The sequence below is a fragment of the Taudactylus pleione genome, unplaced genomic scaffold (assembly GCF_031769625.1).
Source record: "Taudactylus pleione unplaced genomic scaffold, aTauple2 ptg000113l, whole genome shotgun sequence".
NCBI lineage: Eukaryota > Metazoa > Chordata > Amphibia > Anura > Myobatrachidae > Taudactylus > Taudactylus pleione.
The window spans coordinates 2,634,800-2,651,921 of NW_028284515.1; the positions used below are offsets into that span (position 1 = coordinate 2,634,800).

Here is a 17,122-nt window from a genome sequence, read left to right on the forward strand (position 1 = left end):
TTGTGTTTTGGATCTGTATTTTTTTGGGAAAAAAAAGCATAAAAACTATGCTATTATTAACCTCAATAACATTAATTTCCACTCATTTCCAGTCTATTCTGAACACCTCAAACCTCACAATATTGTGTTTAGTCCAAAAGGTTGCACCGCGGTAGCTGGATGACTATGCTAAGCGACACAAGTGGGCGGCACAAACACGTGGCCCATCTAGGAGTGACACTGCAGTGGCAGACAGGATGGCAGTTTGAAAAACTAGGCCCCAAACAGTACATAATGCAAAGAAAATAAAGAGGTGCAAGATGGAATTGTCCTTTGGCCCTCCCACCCACCCTTATGTTGTATAAACAGGACATGCACACTTTAACAAACCAATCATTTCAGTGCCAGTGTCTGCCACACGACTGTGGCTGAAATGATTGGTTCGTTTGGGCCCTCACAAAACAAGCTGGCAATTAATCTGTCCCTGCACAAACTGGATCTACGGAGGCAAGATGTCGTCCTCATCCTCCTCATCCACCGATTCTTCACCCTCTTCAGTGTTGTGTACATCCTCATCCTCATAGAGTATTAACTCGTCCCCGCTGGAATCCACCACCACAGGTCCCTCTGTACGTTCTGGAGGCTGGTCTCCCTGGAAGAGTTGATAATTAATTTTTATGAACATCATCTTCTCCACATTTTGTGGAAGCAACTTCCTACGCCTTTCACTGACAAGGTTCCCGGCTGCACTAAACACTCTTTCGGAGTACACACTGGAGGGGGGCAACTCAGGTAAAATAGAGCCAGTTTGTACAGGGGCCTCCAAATTGCCTCTTTTTCCTGCCAGTACAGGTACGGACTGTCTGACATCCCTACTTGGATGCTGTCACCAATGTAATCCTCCACCATTCTGTCACTGGTGACAGTATCATATGCAGTGACAGTAGACATGTCAGAAATTGTTGGCACGTCCTTCAGTCCGGACCAGATGTCTAAACCGGCCCTTGACTTATGACACAGGCGCATGCTTGGTGCTGCTGCTGTGTTGATGCACGTGCAGCTACTGCGCATACATTTCGCACACAAACACAGAAAAAAAAGAATTGTTTATTTTTTGTGGAGTGCACTTTGGGGGTTACACCACCCTTTAACAGACTTATGGGACACAGGCGCACGCTTGGCGCTGCTCTTTGTTGATGCACGTACAGTGCACACAATTCACAAACACAGAAGAAAATGTTTTATTTTTGTTGGAGTGCACTTTGGGGGTTACACCACCCTTTAACAGACAGACACATGCTTGGCGCTGCTGCTTTGAGGATGCAGGTGCGGCTACAGCCCACACAATTCACAAAGACAGAAAAAAAAGGAAGAATTTTTTATTTTTTGTGGAGCGCACTTTGGGGGTTACACCACCCTTTAACAGACAGACGCACGCTTGGCACTGCTGCTTTGAGGATGCAGGTGCGGCTACTGCGCATAGATTTCGCACACAAACACAGAAAAAAAGATTATTTTATTTTTGTTGGAGCGCACTTTGGGGGTTACACCACCCTTTAACAGACAGACGCACGCTTGTCGCTGCTGCTTTGAGGATGCAGGTGTGGCTACAGCACACACAATTCACAAAGACAGAAAAAAATAGAATTTTTTAATTTTTGTGGAGCGCACTTTGGGGGTTACAGCACCCTTTAATGGACAAGCCAGCCGGCCCTTTACTTATGGGACACAGGAGCACGCTTGGCGCTGCTCCTTTGTTGATGCACATGCAGCCACAGTGCACACAATTCACAAACACAGAAAATAATTTTTTATTTTGTTTGGAGTGCACTTTGGGGGTTACAGCACCCTTTAACGGACAAGCCAGCCGGCCCTTTACTTATGGGACACAGGTGCAAGCTTGGCGCTGCTCCTTTGTTGATGCACGTGCAGCCACAGTGCACACAAATCACAACACAGAAAATAATTTTTTATTTTGTTTAGAGTGCACTTTGGGGGTTACACCACCCTTTAACAGACGAGCCAGCCGGCCCGTTACTTATGACACAGGTGCACGCTTGGTGCTACTTTGTTGATGCACGTGTGGCTACTGCGCACACAATTCACAAACACAGAAGAAAAAAATTTTTTTTTTTTGAGTGCACTTTGGGGGAGCACCCCTGATGCACAGATCACCCCCTGGACAACACTACAGCACCCCTCTAGGACTACAGCCTTTATGGGACACTGCAAAACACAGTCCAGCCAGCCCCTATAGACTTTGGAGTGGACACAGCCCCTATGGACAACTGACTGCACAACACAGCCCAGCCAGCCCCTATGACAGCAGCACAGCACAGCCCAGCCAGCCCCTATGGACAACAGCAGCACAACACAGCCCTGTCCGCCCCTATGGACTGAGTGGTCACAGCCCCTATGGACAACAGCAGCACAACACAGCCCAGCCAGCCCTAGCTCCCACCCTCCCTCTTCACTGTCCACAGCCGGAGTGAGAAATGGCGCCAACGCGGGGACCTTATATAGAATCCAATACCCGTGAGATCCGGAAGGCGGGATAATAACGTTTTGCCTCGATTTCAGATCTGAGTCAGGCGGGAAAAGTCGAGCCTGACTCGGATACAACTCGGATCGGGGGGGCTCGGGGAGGGGTTCGGATATCAGAAATCCGAACCCGCTCATCCCTAATCTTAATGCAAATGCAGAAGGAGATGTCAGACACCTCCTTGCTGCATTTGCGAGCACCATTGCAACCATCTCGACCGATGGTCGTGGATGGTTGCTTCTATGGTCAGGCTGCGGCAGCTGAAGCTTCCCGCAGCCTGACCGGGTGCTGGCCACTTCAGAGGCAAGGAATCTGCGCCCGCCGATGCAGGCCCTGGCCTCGTCCGTCCCGGAAAGTGGGGGTGACACAGTGCCCAGCCACGCCTGCTCTCCACCCCCCAAATGCCGCAGTATGTCAATCATGTTGCAGCTTGGGGGGGTCTGCAAGCATAATCGCAGGAATGGGTCCTGCGCAGGCACAGACGTGGAAACATCAGTGATGTATGTTCACCATCAGATGAACGTACATCCCTGAATCAAGCCCTAGAGTACCACACACATACACACCAGTGACGTGCGGTGAGGTCCTCTGCCTAGAGTGCCGGCCCCTGGAGGGCACTACAGAGTCTGACAAACAAAAAAATATGTACAAGTACAAGCTGTTCCTTAGAGATGGAGACTGGTACAGCTCCGTATCACACACGAATCACGGCATTACATCGCGTGGGGGCCTAAGGATGCAATGTGCCCCCATTAGCAACCTGCAGCAGCTGCTGCATAATAAGTGTAAGTATGTTTGTGTAATATGTGTCTATGTGATAGTGTGTATGTATGTGTTATTGTGTACATGTGTGTGCATACAGTGTATGTGTTAGTGTATATATGTTAGTGTGTGTATACAGTGCATGTGTTAGTGTGTATGTATGTGTTAATGTGTACGGTATATACAGTGTGTGTATGTGTTTGTGTGTGTATATAGTGTACGTGTTAGCAAGGCCACCATTAAGGGGAAACTGCCGGGACTTTAGTCGTGGGCCCGGACACTTGGGGGGCCCGCCCGCCACTAACCCCCTGGCCCATGGTGGAAGACATTGACAACTGACAGGCTGCCCACACCCTGCGCCCAGTACTATCCCCCTGGCCAGGCCCCCTACCGCATAATAGAGTAAGTTAGTGACTCATGAGTCACTTTTTACCCAGCCGCCTTCCCGCTCCGCCTCCTAACTTACCTACTGGTCGGCACTCCTTTAATAACACTCCCTTGATCGCTGAAGCCGGCGCGGCGTGACGTTATGAGAGGACAGAAAAGCCACGGTGGGCGGGTGGAGTGAGGAATCCTGATGAACCACCCAGAGCAGAGAGAAAGAAGGAAGGAAGGAGCGAGTGACATAAGTTACTCACTCACTGACTGTGTGTCCTTTCTCCCAGAGAGCCAGGCCTTTGATGTAGTCACAACCATATTCAGACAGAGACAGTGGAGACAGAGCATGATGGGACTGAGGGCTCTTTGAGAGCGCTCGCTCTGAATCAGGGCATCCCCTTTTTTTTTTAAAACGGCCTCCTGGCCGCTCGCTAAGCTGTGGGTGACCACCCACAGCTTATGCGAGCGGCCAGGTGATGAGACCCTTGTGGTAGACCCTTATGGGGCTTGCGATGAGACCCTTGTGGTAGGGTCTCGTGGCCACAAGCCCCAGTGGACTTCCTTCTCTAATAGAGCAGGAAGTCCACCTACTGACATCACGAGTGATGTCAGTAGGGCCGCCCACAAATGTCACATTTAGCAAGCTCCAGCATACAAAGAATTCCAGAGTTTTGCTCCAGTAGCTAATACCATTTTCAGAGGGCATTGGTTTTGTAGCTTATGGGCTACACTTCACAATTCGCAAAAGTTTCCGGAAGAGAATTATGTAGGATCCCTCCCCATTACTCTCAGCTAGCAAATGCGCCGTCTGTAGACTGCGCATGTTCAGTAGCGAGGCCTGGTACTGAACCTGGAAGTGAAGTAATTAGATTAAAGATCACTTAGCTTCTTACACATCAAAGAGAAAGGCTTCTATAGGAGCCCCTGTCCCTGGAAGTGATTTTGTTTCATACCGGTCATCTTCAATTACTTACTGCCGTCATAAGCAGTGTTATAATTAGGACTAATTCCTGATAATTGATAAATAAGGCCCTTCATGTTCTAATGCATATTCCCAATTTCATGAGAGAGCTGGTTTTATCTAAAGCAGGCGGTGTTCTTAACCCATTACAGTGGCCGGGGACTGCCTTGGGCCCCTGATGATGAAGTCCTCACATATTAAAGACCAAACAAATTGTTACTGTATATGAGGACCTAATAATCTCTCTCTCAATTGTGGTTACTGAAAACAGTCATCTTTGGATATCAGCTTCATCAGTCTATCACAGAAAAGAGATTGTGACAAACGCTCTTTTTTTTATTACCTTTAATATTAGGTTGCTGCTTTACAATTTTTCATTCTTCATAGATTCCAAAATGGAGTGAAGAATGGGAAAGTGATCAAGTTTTTACAGTATAAAATCAAATAAGCTGGTTACAAATGTGTTTGTTGGTGCACTGGCACTGTGTGTTGCGGACACTGTGTTATGTTATTTCTATATATTTGTTAATATGTATTCAATTATATACCACATGCGGAGGTCCACAGGACAGATTAAAGGCACACAGATAAGCAGCTATTTGTGATTTTTGGTACATAGGCACTTTTTTAAAATAGCATAAAACTGACTGCTGCGTGGTCTATAATGTTTTCTTATTATTGTGTATTTAATATATGGCTGTTATGTGAGTTTATTCCAGGTTTTGCGCAAAAGATCCACAGAACACTTGAAGAGCACACACATAACCTTCACTTAGTTAAAGTTTTGGTACATATTCATTTTTGCAACCTTGGAAACAGTTTCATTCCTGGTTGAAACAAATTACTACTGTAGTCATCCCCTAGTGGGCGCCGTTTCCATTCAATTTCTTCTATAGATTGTCTACACCTGAGTGAATGGAATGGAAGACATTTGGACAGGAACCAAAGAATGTTTCTTATAATGCTTTTATACCTAAATTCCGGGTCTGACCCGGAGGTTGGACCAAGAGGCCTGATTCAGACCCGGTCGCAAGGCTGCGTTCGTACGCAGCCTGTTGATGGTTGCAATCTGCGCACGCGTACAAGATACAGTGTGCATGCGTGAGCCAATCACTGCATTCGGGAAGTGATCGCACCCAGTACACAGGCGCTGAATCAGGCCCAGGGTTCCAAACCGGATCAGACCTGGAATTTAGCCAGTGCCGACCCATGAAATTCCCGAGTCGGCGCTGTTCACACTGGAGCCGGGTCTGCAGTGACCCGTGTCTTCCGGCGTGTAAGTGGACGCTTGGAGATGACGTCATCTCCAAGCACCATACAGTGCTCTCCAGGTCAAGTTACCTGGGTTGGATTGCCGGGTCACTCCACCTGGGAATCCAACCCTGTCCCCTTTTACACCAAGGAGCTACCCGGGTTAACCCTGCGTTAACCCGGGTTTTAGCTCTGGTGTAAAAGGGGTATTATTTAAACACATTTTTTATTGGCTATTGGTACTTTAGCCTGTGATTTTAGTGCTGTGTTATTATCGTGGCATTATAATTTATTACTAGTCATACTTTATAGAACAGAACCTGGCTGGACTAAATCCAGATCATATAGACAACACAATGCTGGAAATGAATAAAGTTAACAAACAAATGCCAATAATGAGGTTTTCTGTTGCACTTAATGTTGATAAATAATCCCTAATTGTACTAACAAGCTCTTTCTTAATTTTATTACTTACCAGGTTCATATTGTCCTTCAATAAAACCAAAGACATTCTTGATTGTTTTCTGTACGTTATAAGATTTCACATAAAGTTTTATTTTACTGTGAATTAAAAAAATAAAAAAATGTTTGAACTGTTAAACTTTTTAAGTCACTAAGCATAACATATAAGTTGCTTTGGGTCAAAGAGCTATACCCTTCACAAACACATATACATGTATATGGAACTGAATGAGACAGAATAAGAAATAACACTAAAATATTTTGGGGGAAATGTATCCAGCAGTAAGAGTGGAGAAGTTGCCCCTAGAAACCAATCAGCTTTGAGATTGCATTTTTCAAGTACATTCTGTAAAATAAGTAGAAGTTGATTGGTTGCTATAGGCAACTTTTCCACGGGTCACGTCTAAACTCTTTGGACGGCCTGATACATCTGTCTGATTGACCCCCAGTTATGAAGCACAAAATGGGTTTTGCCACAGTGCCAAATCCTCTTTTGTGGTGTCACCCGCTTTGATTTGCATGGCTGCGCTTAGATTTCTGCCAAAGCACATTGGAAGCCACTCCTCTGTCTTTCGGGCAGCCCTACCCAGCTTCTAGGAGCTGCAGCTGATGCAGGCCTTAGAAGTTGGTGTATAGCGCATGTGCGGTCCCACCACCACATGTACGTATGCACCAGTCCCGTCGTCTGCCAGATCCATTGCACGCACACGCCGGTACCCGGCTAGCCCAGGAACTGTCTCCTACCCTCCTCCTGCAGTACAGGCAGCACGGGCAGTGGAAGCCCCCCTCATCAAAAACGATAGGAGCCAATGCTAGATATAACAGAGTGAAAAGGGTACATTTTTTGCAGATGGTACTCATTTGCACACTGCAAAATCACTCAAAGCAGAATAGGCCTAATAGTATCCTGTTAATGGGATGTATTTTGTGCCTTCCAGCTGTACTTTGATGGAAAAGCACAAAAGTGTTAAATGTAATAAAGACAATCCCTATATCATCCCATTGTCACATACTTCCCAACTGTTCCGATTTGGGAGTAATGGGGGCTGTCCCCCCCTGTTCCTATTAGGGAGGTATGTCCTGTTCACTGTCGTGTGCACCAGGAGTGGTTTGTAAGGCATGTAAAGGTATTTTTAGGAAAGGTGAATATAACAGGGGGCAGCCCAATACGTCAGCAGTGCTGGTCCTACCCTTTATGCGCGGTTATATGGCAGTGACGTGTGGTCACGTCCCCTTTTTTGCACTCACCCTCACACCTGTCCCAATTACCTAACAGTATATATAGTTAGGCATAAATTAGACAAAAATGAACAGAAGTTTAGAAGAAAACAGTTTAATTTAATGTAATGGTTGACTCTGAAGTGGTAGGAGGTTGCCTATAATGAGATTTTTTTCTGTAGAATATGGAAGTAATCTGCAGTTGATCTTACGAGTAGCTCTTAACCGTAATATTCACAAATGTTTTGAAGAACTAATTGACTTCACGCTACATGTATCAGTGGTATGTAGCCATTATAGTATAACTATATAGTAGGTTGCGTTCATATCTTTCAGTATCAGTATGCCTTTGGGGCTGTTGTGAGTGAATTTTCATCAGCTTATGTCTGGTTGCTATGGATATGTAGAGGCCTCTGCTACTGCAGCAAACATCTCTATGAGTAATTCACTCCTGGGCATTTAATTACTGTCTGATATTTTTGACATTTTCCTTTTTGTCTGATAACACTGCACAACAATGAAAATGTTTCCGATGTGAAAATAGTTACTTCTAATTGATGTCAGCATGCAAAGAATGAATATGACATTTAAAACTCTCAGTTAGCTCTGGGTTCCGAGATATAGCCCATTTATGATGATGTGGGGGTATTCCTAGTGAAGTGGGCAGAATGGAGAGAATCTTACCAGCAATCTGCGTTCCGCGCAGAGGGAGTGGGGCCTAATGACCAAATTAAATGAATCAGTTATTTGTCCCCTCCCCTATTCAAATATATGCGATTCACGGGATTACCCACACAAGATAATTGTGGTGCACAAGCATAGTGAGCGATTCCACCAAGACATTTCAGCAATGGAACAAAGATATCAGGGTAGGTGAATCACTACTGTTGGACAGTGACAAGAGATGCCCCAGAAGAGGAGTACAAGTGACAAGCAAAGAGACAGCACCCCCATGAATAGGCCACTATATTACATAGTACTTTCGTATGCTGTATGTTTGTTTCGTGTGCTGTATGTTTGTTTCATATGCTGTATGTTTGTTTCACATGCTGTATGTTTGTTTCGTTTTGTGTTCTTATTTGTGATTGATTGGATTAAAACAACTGTTATTTATTTTCTATCAAGAAAATATCAGATTATTTTAAAATAGCTTTTCACTATGACTATATTACTAATGTACATACAGTATAGTGCAAGTAGTGTAGCTCAAAAATTAGAGCTAGTAAAAATATTCTGAAATCATTTTAGTTTTTCTTGACCTCAAATTAGTAATGTATGACTATTTTTAGAAAGGAAACAAATTAAAAGTATTAATTTGTTGTACAGTGTTATTTCTTGCCGTTTCCTAATGGTCCTGTTTTAACATTATTTCTAAAAGTAACTACATAATCGCTACATAGTTTTATTATTTCTAGCTTTTAGTAAGATTCCTCTGTTCAGTAAAGTGTTAAGACAAGTTAAACATACACTTAACAATACAATAACACACATGGGGTTTGTGTATCAAGCAGTGAAAAGTGTGGAGAAGTGAACCAGTGGAGAAGTTGCCCATAGCAACCAATCAGCTCCTACCTATTATTTTATAGACTGTACTTGATAAATGCTACTTCAAAGCTGATTGGTTGCTATGGGCAACTTCTCCACTGGTTCACTTCTCCACACTTTTCACTGCTTGCTAGATAACCTCTTTGAAACAGAAGGTGAAAAAGTTAATAGAGCTTAGAATCAAATCTATTTTATATATTCTTTCATAAGTACTATATAAAGTGTGAAAGTTCTCATTTTACCCACAGTTAAGATTTTGCTAGTGAGCAATTTGCATACGTCTAGAACCACTTTCTCTATTTATTTGTATAGGTGACAGAGCAGGCTACTCACCTGTTTAACTAATTTCTGGCTGACTGAGACATTGGCACAAGTGTACACAAAAATCCCTATACTGGCAATTTAAAGAGCATCCTATCTACCACTACGCAATGGTGTAGTGATAGATAATTACCAGAAGAGCCAAGAGGAGGGAGCATTTAAAATATTGCCCTGGGTCTGCTTGCGGGCTTAGGGTGTGGGCCTGCTGAAGCGGTGTAGCCACACCCCCAATGTGGTGTGCCCATGCCCTCTTCAGGTTACCTCAGCATCTACCGATGTGGCCCAAATTTCACAACGTGTCCCCCTCATAGCATGGCCATGTCCATTCATACCACGGCCTGACATTTCTCCCAGTCAATGACAGTGACATTTTCCAAACTTTACAAACAATAGACATTAATTTCACCAGCTTCTCATACTAAGACCACAGGAAGTTTTGCCTTCCTTGATTATCTAAGACAAGATAATTCTTCCTTCTAACCAAGTCCCACATCCTACAAACTAACCATTATCCCATTCGTAGCATCTCAGTGGCACAAGGATTAGCTTGCTGCCTCACAGCACTGAGGTCTTATGCTGGCCATACACTAGTACGACCAGCATAAGATGCGTTTCAGCATACGATTTCCCTTGAACTCCCCGGCAGCTCCCTGGCAATCCCGGCCGCACGATTTGGTGGGTTTTGACACACGATGTACATACGATCTCACGTACGATCAGTCGCCCCAATACGACGGGTCGTGACATGATCAACTGTGTGCCTCACTAAAAACATGCAATCATCTTAAAGATTTGGCCTTAATTTAAATAAAGGGCTGGGCTTCATTGGGCGGTATAAAAAACGGCAGCCATTTTAGCTCTGCACACTTCTGTTTGCTCTGTGACTAGTGAGGCTAGGGCAGCCGGAGGAACGGAGCTCACTCCTGAGCTCCGCTTCCAGGTCCCGCAATGCACTATGAGAGTGATGTCCAGGAATGATGATGTTCGTCCATGTAAGATGACGTTTAGCCTCTTTCTGAGTTCCGTTTTTTTGGAGGGAAAAATCCGAACTCAACGTGCAAACTCGAACCTATCCGAGCCTGCACATCCCTATTTAAGATTAATTTTATATGTATATAAACTGAGGACCTGCAGTATTATATGGCTGCTTAGTCTCTCGCTCTTCTGATATACCTGTCTGCCTAATGACAACGCAGCAGTGGAGGAATTGCTTGTTAATTTTGCTGGCAGTCTAAAAAAAAACAACAATATAATCCTTACAACTGTGTCAGATATGGAGTTAATCTCTATAAGATAATGTATGCGAACGTGGTATACATTTGCATTTTAAATTAATGAAGAGAAGGCCTGCCATCTGGATACTCCAGGGTACCCATCTGACACAGATGCCAATGGAAACATTGTATGTGATTTAATTAGCCTGCTGTTAGACCAGGAGTATCATCATTTCTATAACTACCACACAACTATACAACTTTTCAGACATCTGTATGAAATAATCACAGTGGCAAATGCCTTTGATCAAGCTGTTCCCGTGGCAACTAGTATACCAAAGGCTTAATTGGAGGGAAACTGGTCATTTTGTAAATAGTTGGGCTGTTGTGCTGACCACGTAGAGTCATTTTCTGGCACTAAATAAAAAACATACATCTGTATACTATTTGTTTGTATACAGGATTATTTAAAAAGAAATAGACCATTTTGACAATTTATAAAATAAGACTATTTTGTATAACAATGAGCTCCATACACTGTTTCATAGCCCTTGTGGGAAAGCATTACATTCATATTAGAGCCTAGGGGGTCTATTTACTAAGGGGTCTATTTACATACCTCCCAACATGACCCTCTCCAGGAGGGACAATGCTCTGGTCCTGGACTTCCCTGGTAATTTATGATTAGTGGTGGCTCCAGAGGTGGGGCTGCAGAACAGTCCAAAATTCAAATAGGGGAGTCACACCAACTGCCAGTGAGTCCCAGCCAGTGATGTTTGGCAGCGTGTGAAATGACAGTTGGTGCGACTCCCCTATTTGAATTTTGAACTGCGCTGCAGCCCCACCTCTTACCAGGGAAGTCCAGGACCAGAGCATTGTGTCCCTCCTGGAGAGGGTCATGTTGGGAGGTATGCTATTTACTAAGCAGTGTTAGGAGACAGAGTGAATAGTGATAAGGTACCAGCCAATCAGCTCCTAACTGCCATCTCAAAGGCTGTGTTTGAAAAATGACAGTTGGGAGCTGATTGGCTGGCACCTTATCACTTTTCACTCTGTCTCCTAACACTGCTTAGTAAATAGACTCCAAAAGGTCTAGTTACTAAGCAAATGTTAGGAGACAGAGTGAAAAGTGATGAGTCTGTGATAAGGTGCCAGCCAATCAGCTCCCAACTGTCATTTTTCAAGCACAGCCTGTGAGATGACAGTTGGGAGCTCATTGGCTGGTACTTATCACAGACTTATCACTTTTCACTCTCTCTCCTAACACTTGCTAAGTAACTAGACCCCTAAGTCTTGGATGGAGATAAAGTGAAAGGTGATAAGGTACCAGCCAATCAATCCTAACTGCCATTTATTAAACACAGCCTGTGACATGGCAGTTATGAGTTGATTGGCTGGAACCTGATCTCCGTTCACTTTATCTCTGTCCAAGGCATAGTAAATAGACCCCTAGATCTGCAATGCCATTGGAAGATCTGGAAGCACTGTGCATAAGGTTTGTATATGTTTCCTGCCTCTGAGTAGTCTAAAATAGCAGCTTTCCACTAAACAGATGATATCATTTCATTTGTTTGTATAGTACTTTTTCATATTTCAGTCATCAAATGGGAAAAATATCTATTTAAGTGGTGCATACAATGAAAAATATATAATATGTAATCTATACTGAGAAATGCAGCTGATGTAGACATTATAGAACATCCTTGATGATTAAATGGAGGTGCTAGGCTAAACTAATAGAGTGTTCTTTAGTGTTTATTTCTGTTCTCCTGGTACTACAATGTGTAAGACGATCACTGTATAAAGTCACACCATTCTTACTTCAGGCACAATCCTCTTGGGCAGATTTAATGTAACAACCGTTTAAAGAGGACAAGTGGATGTGTTGACCAAAGCAGCCAATCTGATTCTAGATATCATTTATCTAGTACTTTCTATAAAGTGATCTTATTGGTTGGTATGGGGAACACCTTCACTTGACCTGTATTGAGGTCTGGGGCTATATTAACTAACCCGTGGTTTGTCAAAGCCATTGATGATTGATGGCTTTAACCAATAGATTTAAAGCTCCAACAGAAATAAATGTTATTCCAGCCTGGTTCAGCATTTATTTCTGTTGCCGCTTTAAATCCAACGGTCAAGTTGATCATCAGTGGTTTTTACAAACTATGAGTTAGTAAATGTACCCCTTAGTGTCTGTTTATATACTCTAAACATGTGCACTCACAACTTCAGCATTTGTCCATGACAATTACTCTGCACATCGCAATCATAAAAGGTGAACAGAGTGTCAGCATTTGTCCTAGTAACTATAAATATATCCATACGATGGGTTTGGTACGGGATGCCGGCGTTTGGGATCCCAGCGGTCAGAATCCCGATGCCGGCATTCTGAGTAGGTTACCATCCCGATGGCTGTAGTTAAGTATCCTAACCTAACCCCTAACCCTATCCAGTGTATAAACCTAACAACCCCCTGTAGTGCCTAAACCTAACCTCCCCCTCCCCGCAACCTAAACCTATCCCTCCCCCCTTAGTGCCTAACCTTAAACCCTAACCCACCCCCCCAACCCCGCTACTTACCTTTGAGATTCCGGCTCGAGATTCCGGCGCCGGTATTCCAATAAGTGTCGGGAATCCGGTGTTTTCATTGAACGTATCCCCCTACGACAAGTGCTGTCACAACTCTCATACAGTAACTGTTTGAATATCGCCATAAACTTCAGGAATCTTCAGATGGGTGTTGCACATGGTAACACACAAGCAGATATTAAACTATTTATAGACACCCAAACACTGGCATAATTACCGTCCTTCCCAAGTGATCGCTCATCTATATCAGTTTTTCTGCTCCCCCATCATGCATTGCTCATGTGTGTTAAATACAACAACCCAGTGATCATACAGTAAGAAAATGTATTGGGGACAATTATGAAATTAACAGAAAGAGCCTGAGGAGCCTGTCAATTTTAATTGAGATGTCAATCTTTATTTGAAGCATATATAATTAATGAGTAAATGGACAAGGATGTGGAACAGAGAAAAAGCAGTATGCTTCCAGCTATTTTTGTGCTATAATTAATACGATATGCATTATACAGTACTGTATGTTCATTCAATTATCTAATTTATTTCAAATTAAATACCATGGTTCTTTCTACATGTTCCATGTGAGATTCCTATCTACCACCTTCCCTATCATGCCACATATCCAGCAAATGTAAACATATCTGCATTATTACTCTCATTGTTTAAGAATGTGTTCACTTTTTCATCATCATTTATAGTAATGAATTAGAATTTTAATTATCAGAGCTATCATTCATCTAATCATAACCTCCCGCTAAATAGGATTTTATCAACTAAGGCAGTTGTTCCCAAACTAGGTCCTCAGGACTCCACACAGGTCATGTTTTCCAGGTCACCTAGCAGGTACACAGGTGTATTCATTACTCACTGACACATTGCCACAGGTGGAGCTAATTATTTAACTTGTGATTCTGTGAGGAGACCTGAAAAACATGCACTGTTTGAGGACTGAGTTTGAGAACCTGCGCACTAAGGGCCTGATTCAAAGTTGTACGCTAATGCCGCTGCTGCGACTTTTTACGCAGCTGCTATTCGAAAATATACCAATGTCGCAGTCACCAAGAGATGTATTGAGACGCCCACCTGCGGCTTTGTAAATCCAAGCATCTGCGTAAAATGTCGCAGCATCTACATATAGAGATGCAGCATTGGTCACAGATCAGTTGATTATCACAGTCCTGAGTAAGTCTAAGGTCCCGCAGAATGGGTGACGGAACCAAGATGCCCGCACCGGTGAAACTTTGGGGGGAGGGGGGCGGTGCTTGATGGAAGTGGGCGGGTCTGGGGGCTGCGATTGGCGGGGCTCAGAAGAGGTGTGTGGGTCTGGGGCTCGATGACATGATTGTGTCATTGTAGCCCCGCCCTCAATATGCAATGCCGAGATTATCATCATTGGGGGGTGGAGCCACAATGACGCGATTCAACACGAATTGCATCATTTGCCGTCTGTGCTGCCCATTTCACTGGGGAAGTGGGCGGCCATGGCGGTGTGGCCTCAGCCCCCCGGAGACTTGTCCACCTTTCCGGGTAGCCATGAGCGCCACACGATTTTTGGGCATTTCCCAGCTGTTCCAGGAGGGTAGGCAAGTATGGAAGAAACTAGCATTATGTCAGAGAGAGCCTTGCTGGGGCTTTCCTAATCATGACAGCCAGATATTTCCATATACTGTCAGTCTCTGATTGGTTGCCATCCTTGCCATGTAAGGTAAATGACAGAAAACAGTTCAAATCAATTCCCTTGAAACTAATGTAGAGTTAGGAGCAGGGGGGGCATCTACATCAGAAGATATGCAAGGCGGGTGGTGGTAATGGGTAAACTTATCCAAAGATTGATGCAAGGGTCAAAGTTTCACTCTGTAGAATGATTGGTGACCTACATACATTGCAATTTTTAAGTTTTTAGTTTCCTAGGGGTTGACACCAAAATAGCAGAGCAGATCTTTCCTTTTTTGGTGTCACCGAGCCAGATGGTGTCACCGAGCAGTAGGGGTGAGCGGGTTCGGATTTCTGAAATCCGAACCCCCCCGAGCCCCCCCGATCCGAGTCCGATCCGAGTCAGGCTCGACTTTTCCCGCCTGACTCGGATCTGACATCGAGGCAAAACGTCATCATCCCGCCTTCCGAGTCTCGCGGGTTTTGGATCCTATATAAGGTACCCGCGTCGGCGCCATTTTCTCACTCGGCTGTGGACAGTGAAGAGGGAGGGTGGGAGTTAGTGCTGTGTAGTGTAGTGTAGTGTAGTGCTGCTGTTGTCCACTACTTCAAAGTCCATAGGGGCTGGCTGTGTTGTGCTGTGCTGCTGTTGTTAATAGGGGCTGTGTCCACTACTTCAAAGTCCATAGGGGCTGGCTGGACTGTGTTGTGCAGTCAGTTCTCCATAGGGGCTGTGTCCACTCCAAAGTCCTGTGCAGTGTCCCAGTCCTAAAGGGGTGCTGTAGTGTTGTCCAGGGGGTGCTCTGTCCATCAGGGGTGCTCCCCCCAAGTGCTAAAAAAATAATATATTTTCTGTGTTTGTGAATTGTGTGCGCAGTAGCCGCACGTGCATCAACAAAGTAGTGCCAAGCGTGCGCCTGTGTCATAAGTAAAGGGCCGGCTGGCTTGACCGTTAAGGGTGCTGTAACCCCCGAAAGTACACTCCAGTCCAAACCAAAAAAAAAATTATTTTCTGTGTTTGTGAATTGTGTGCGCAGTAGCCGCACGTGCATCAACAAAGTAGTGCCAAGCGTGCGCCTGTGTCATAAGTAAAGGGCCGGCTGGCTTGACCGTTAAGGGTGCTGTAACCCCCGAAAGTACACTCCAGTCCAAACCTAAAAAAAAATTATTTTCTGTGTTTGTGAATTGTGTGCGCAGTAGCCGCACGTGCATCAACAAAGTAGTGCCAAGCGTGCGCCTGTGTCATAAGTAAAGGGCCGGCTGGCTTGACCGTTAAGGGTGCTGTAACCCCCGAAAGTACACTCCAGTCCAAACCTAAAAAAAAATTATTTTCTGTGTTTGTGAATTGTGTGCGCAGTAGCCGCACGTGCATCAACAAAGTAGTGCCAAGCGTGCGCCTGTGTCATAAGTAAAGGGCCGGCTGGCTTGACCGTTAAAGGGTGCTGTAACCCCCGAAAGTACACTCCAGTCCAAACCAAAAAAAAATTATTTTCTGTGTTTGTGAATTGTGTGCGCAGTAGCCGCACGTGCATCAACAAAGTAGTGCCAAGCGTGCGCCTGTGTCATAAGTAAAGGGCCGGCTGGCTTGACCGTTAAGGGTGCTGTAACCCCCGAAAGTACACTCCAGTCCAAACCAAAAAAAAAATTATTTTCTGTGTTTGTGAATTGTGTGCGCAGTAGCCGCACGTGCATCAACAAAGTAGTGCCAAGAGTGCGCCTGTGTCATAAGTAAAGGGCCGGCTGGCTTGACCGTTAAAGGGTGCTGTAACCCACAAAGTACACTCCAGTCCGAACCAAAAAAAAATTTATTTTCTGTGTTTAGCCGCACGTATATATCAAATCGATATAACATAAATGGAGGACCAAACTTTCTCCGATAAAAATAAAATAGAGAAAGATCAAGAACCACTTCCTCCTAGTGCTGAAGCTGCTGCCACTAGTCATGACATAGACGATAACATGCCATCAACGTCGTCTGCCAAGGCCGATGCCCAATGTCATAGTAGAGGGCACATACAATCCCAAATGGCAAAGTTCAGGAAAATGACCTTGAAAAAGACATTTAAATCAGCTGAAGAGAAACGTAAACTTGCCAATATGCCATTTACGACACGGAGTGGCAAGGAACGGCTAAGGTCGATCCCTAGTATGTTCATGACTAGTGGTTCAGCTTCACATGACGATGGAAGCACTCCTCCCACTAAAAAAATCAAAAGAGTTAAGCTGGCAAAAGCACAGCGAAGAACT

General features: G+C 44.4%; 1 protein-coding gene across 1 annotated transcript in view; it reads right to left on the bottom strand.

Moving 5' to 3' along the window:
• Positions 1-17,122, bottom strand: part of LOC148525047 (putative N-acetylated-alpha-linked acidic dipeptidase) — a 150,370-nt gene that overhangs the window by 60,771 nt on the left and 72,477 nt on the right. The window contains exon 7 of the mRNA XM_088471292.1: positions 6,349-6,434. Within this exon, the coding sequence (XP_088327418.1) occupies positions 6,349-6,434 (86 nt within the window). The remainder of the gene's footprint in view (positions 1-6,348; positions 6,435-17,122) is intronic.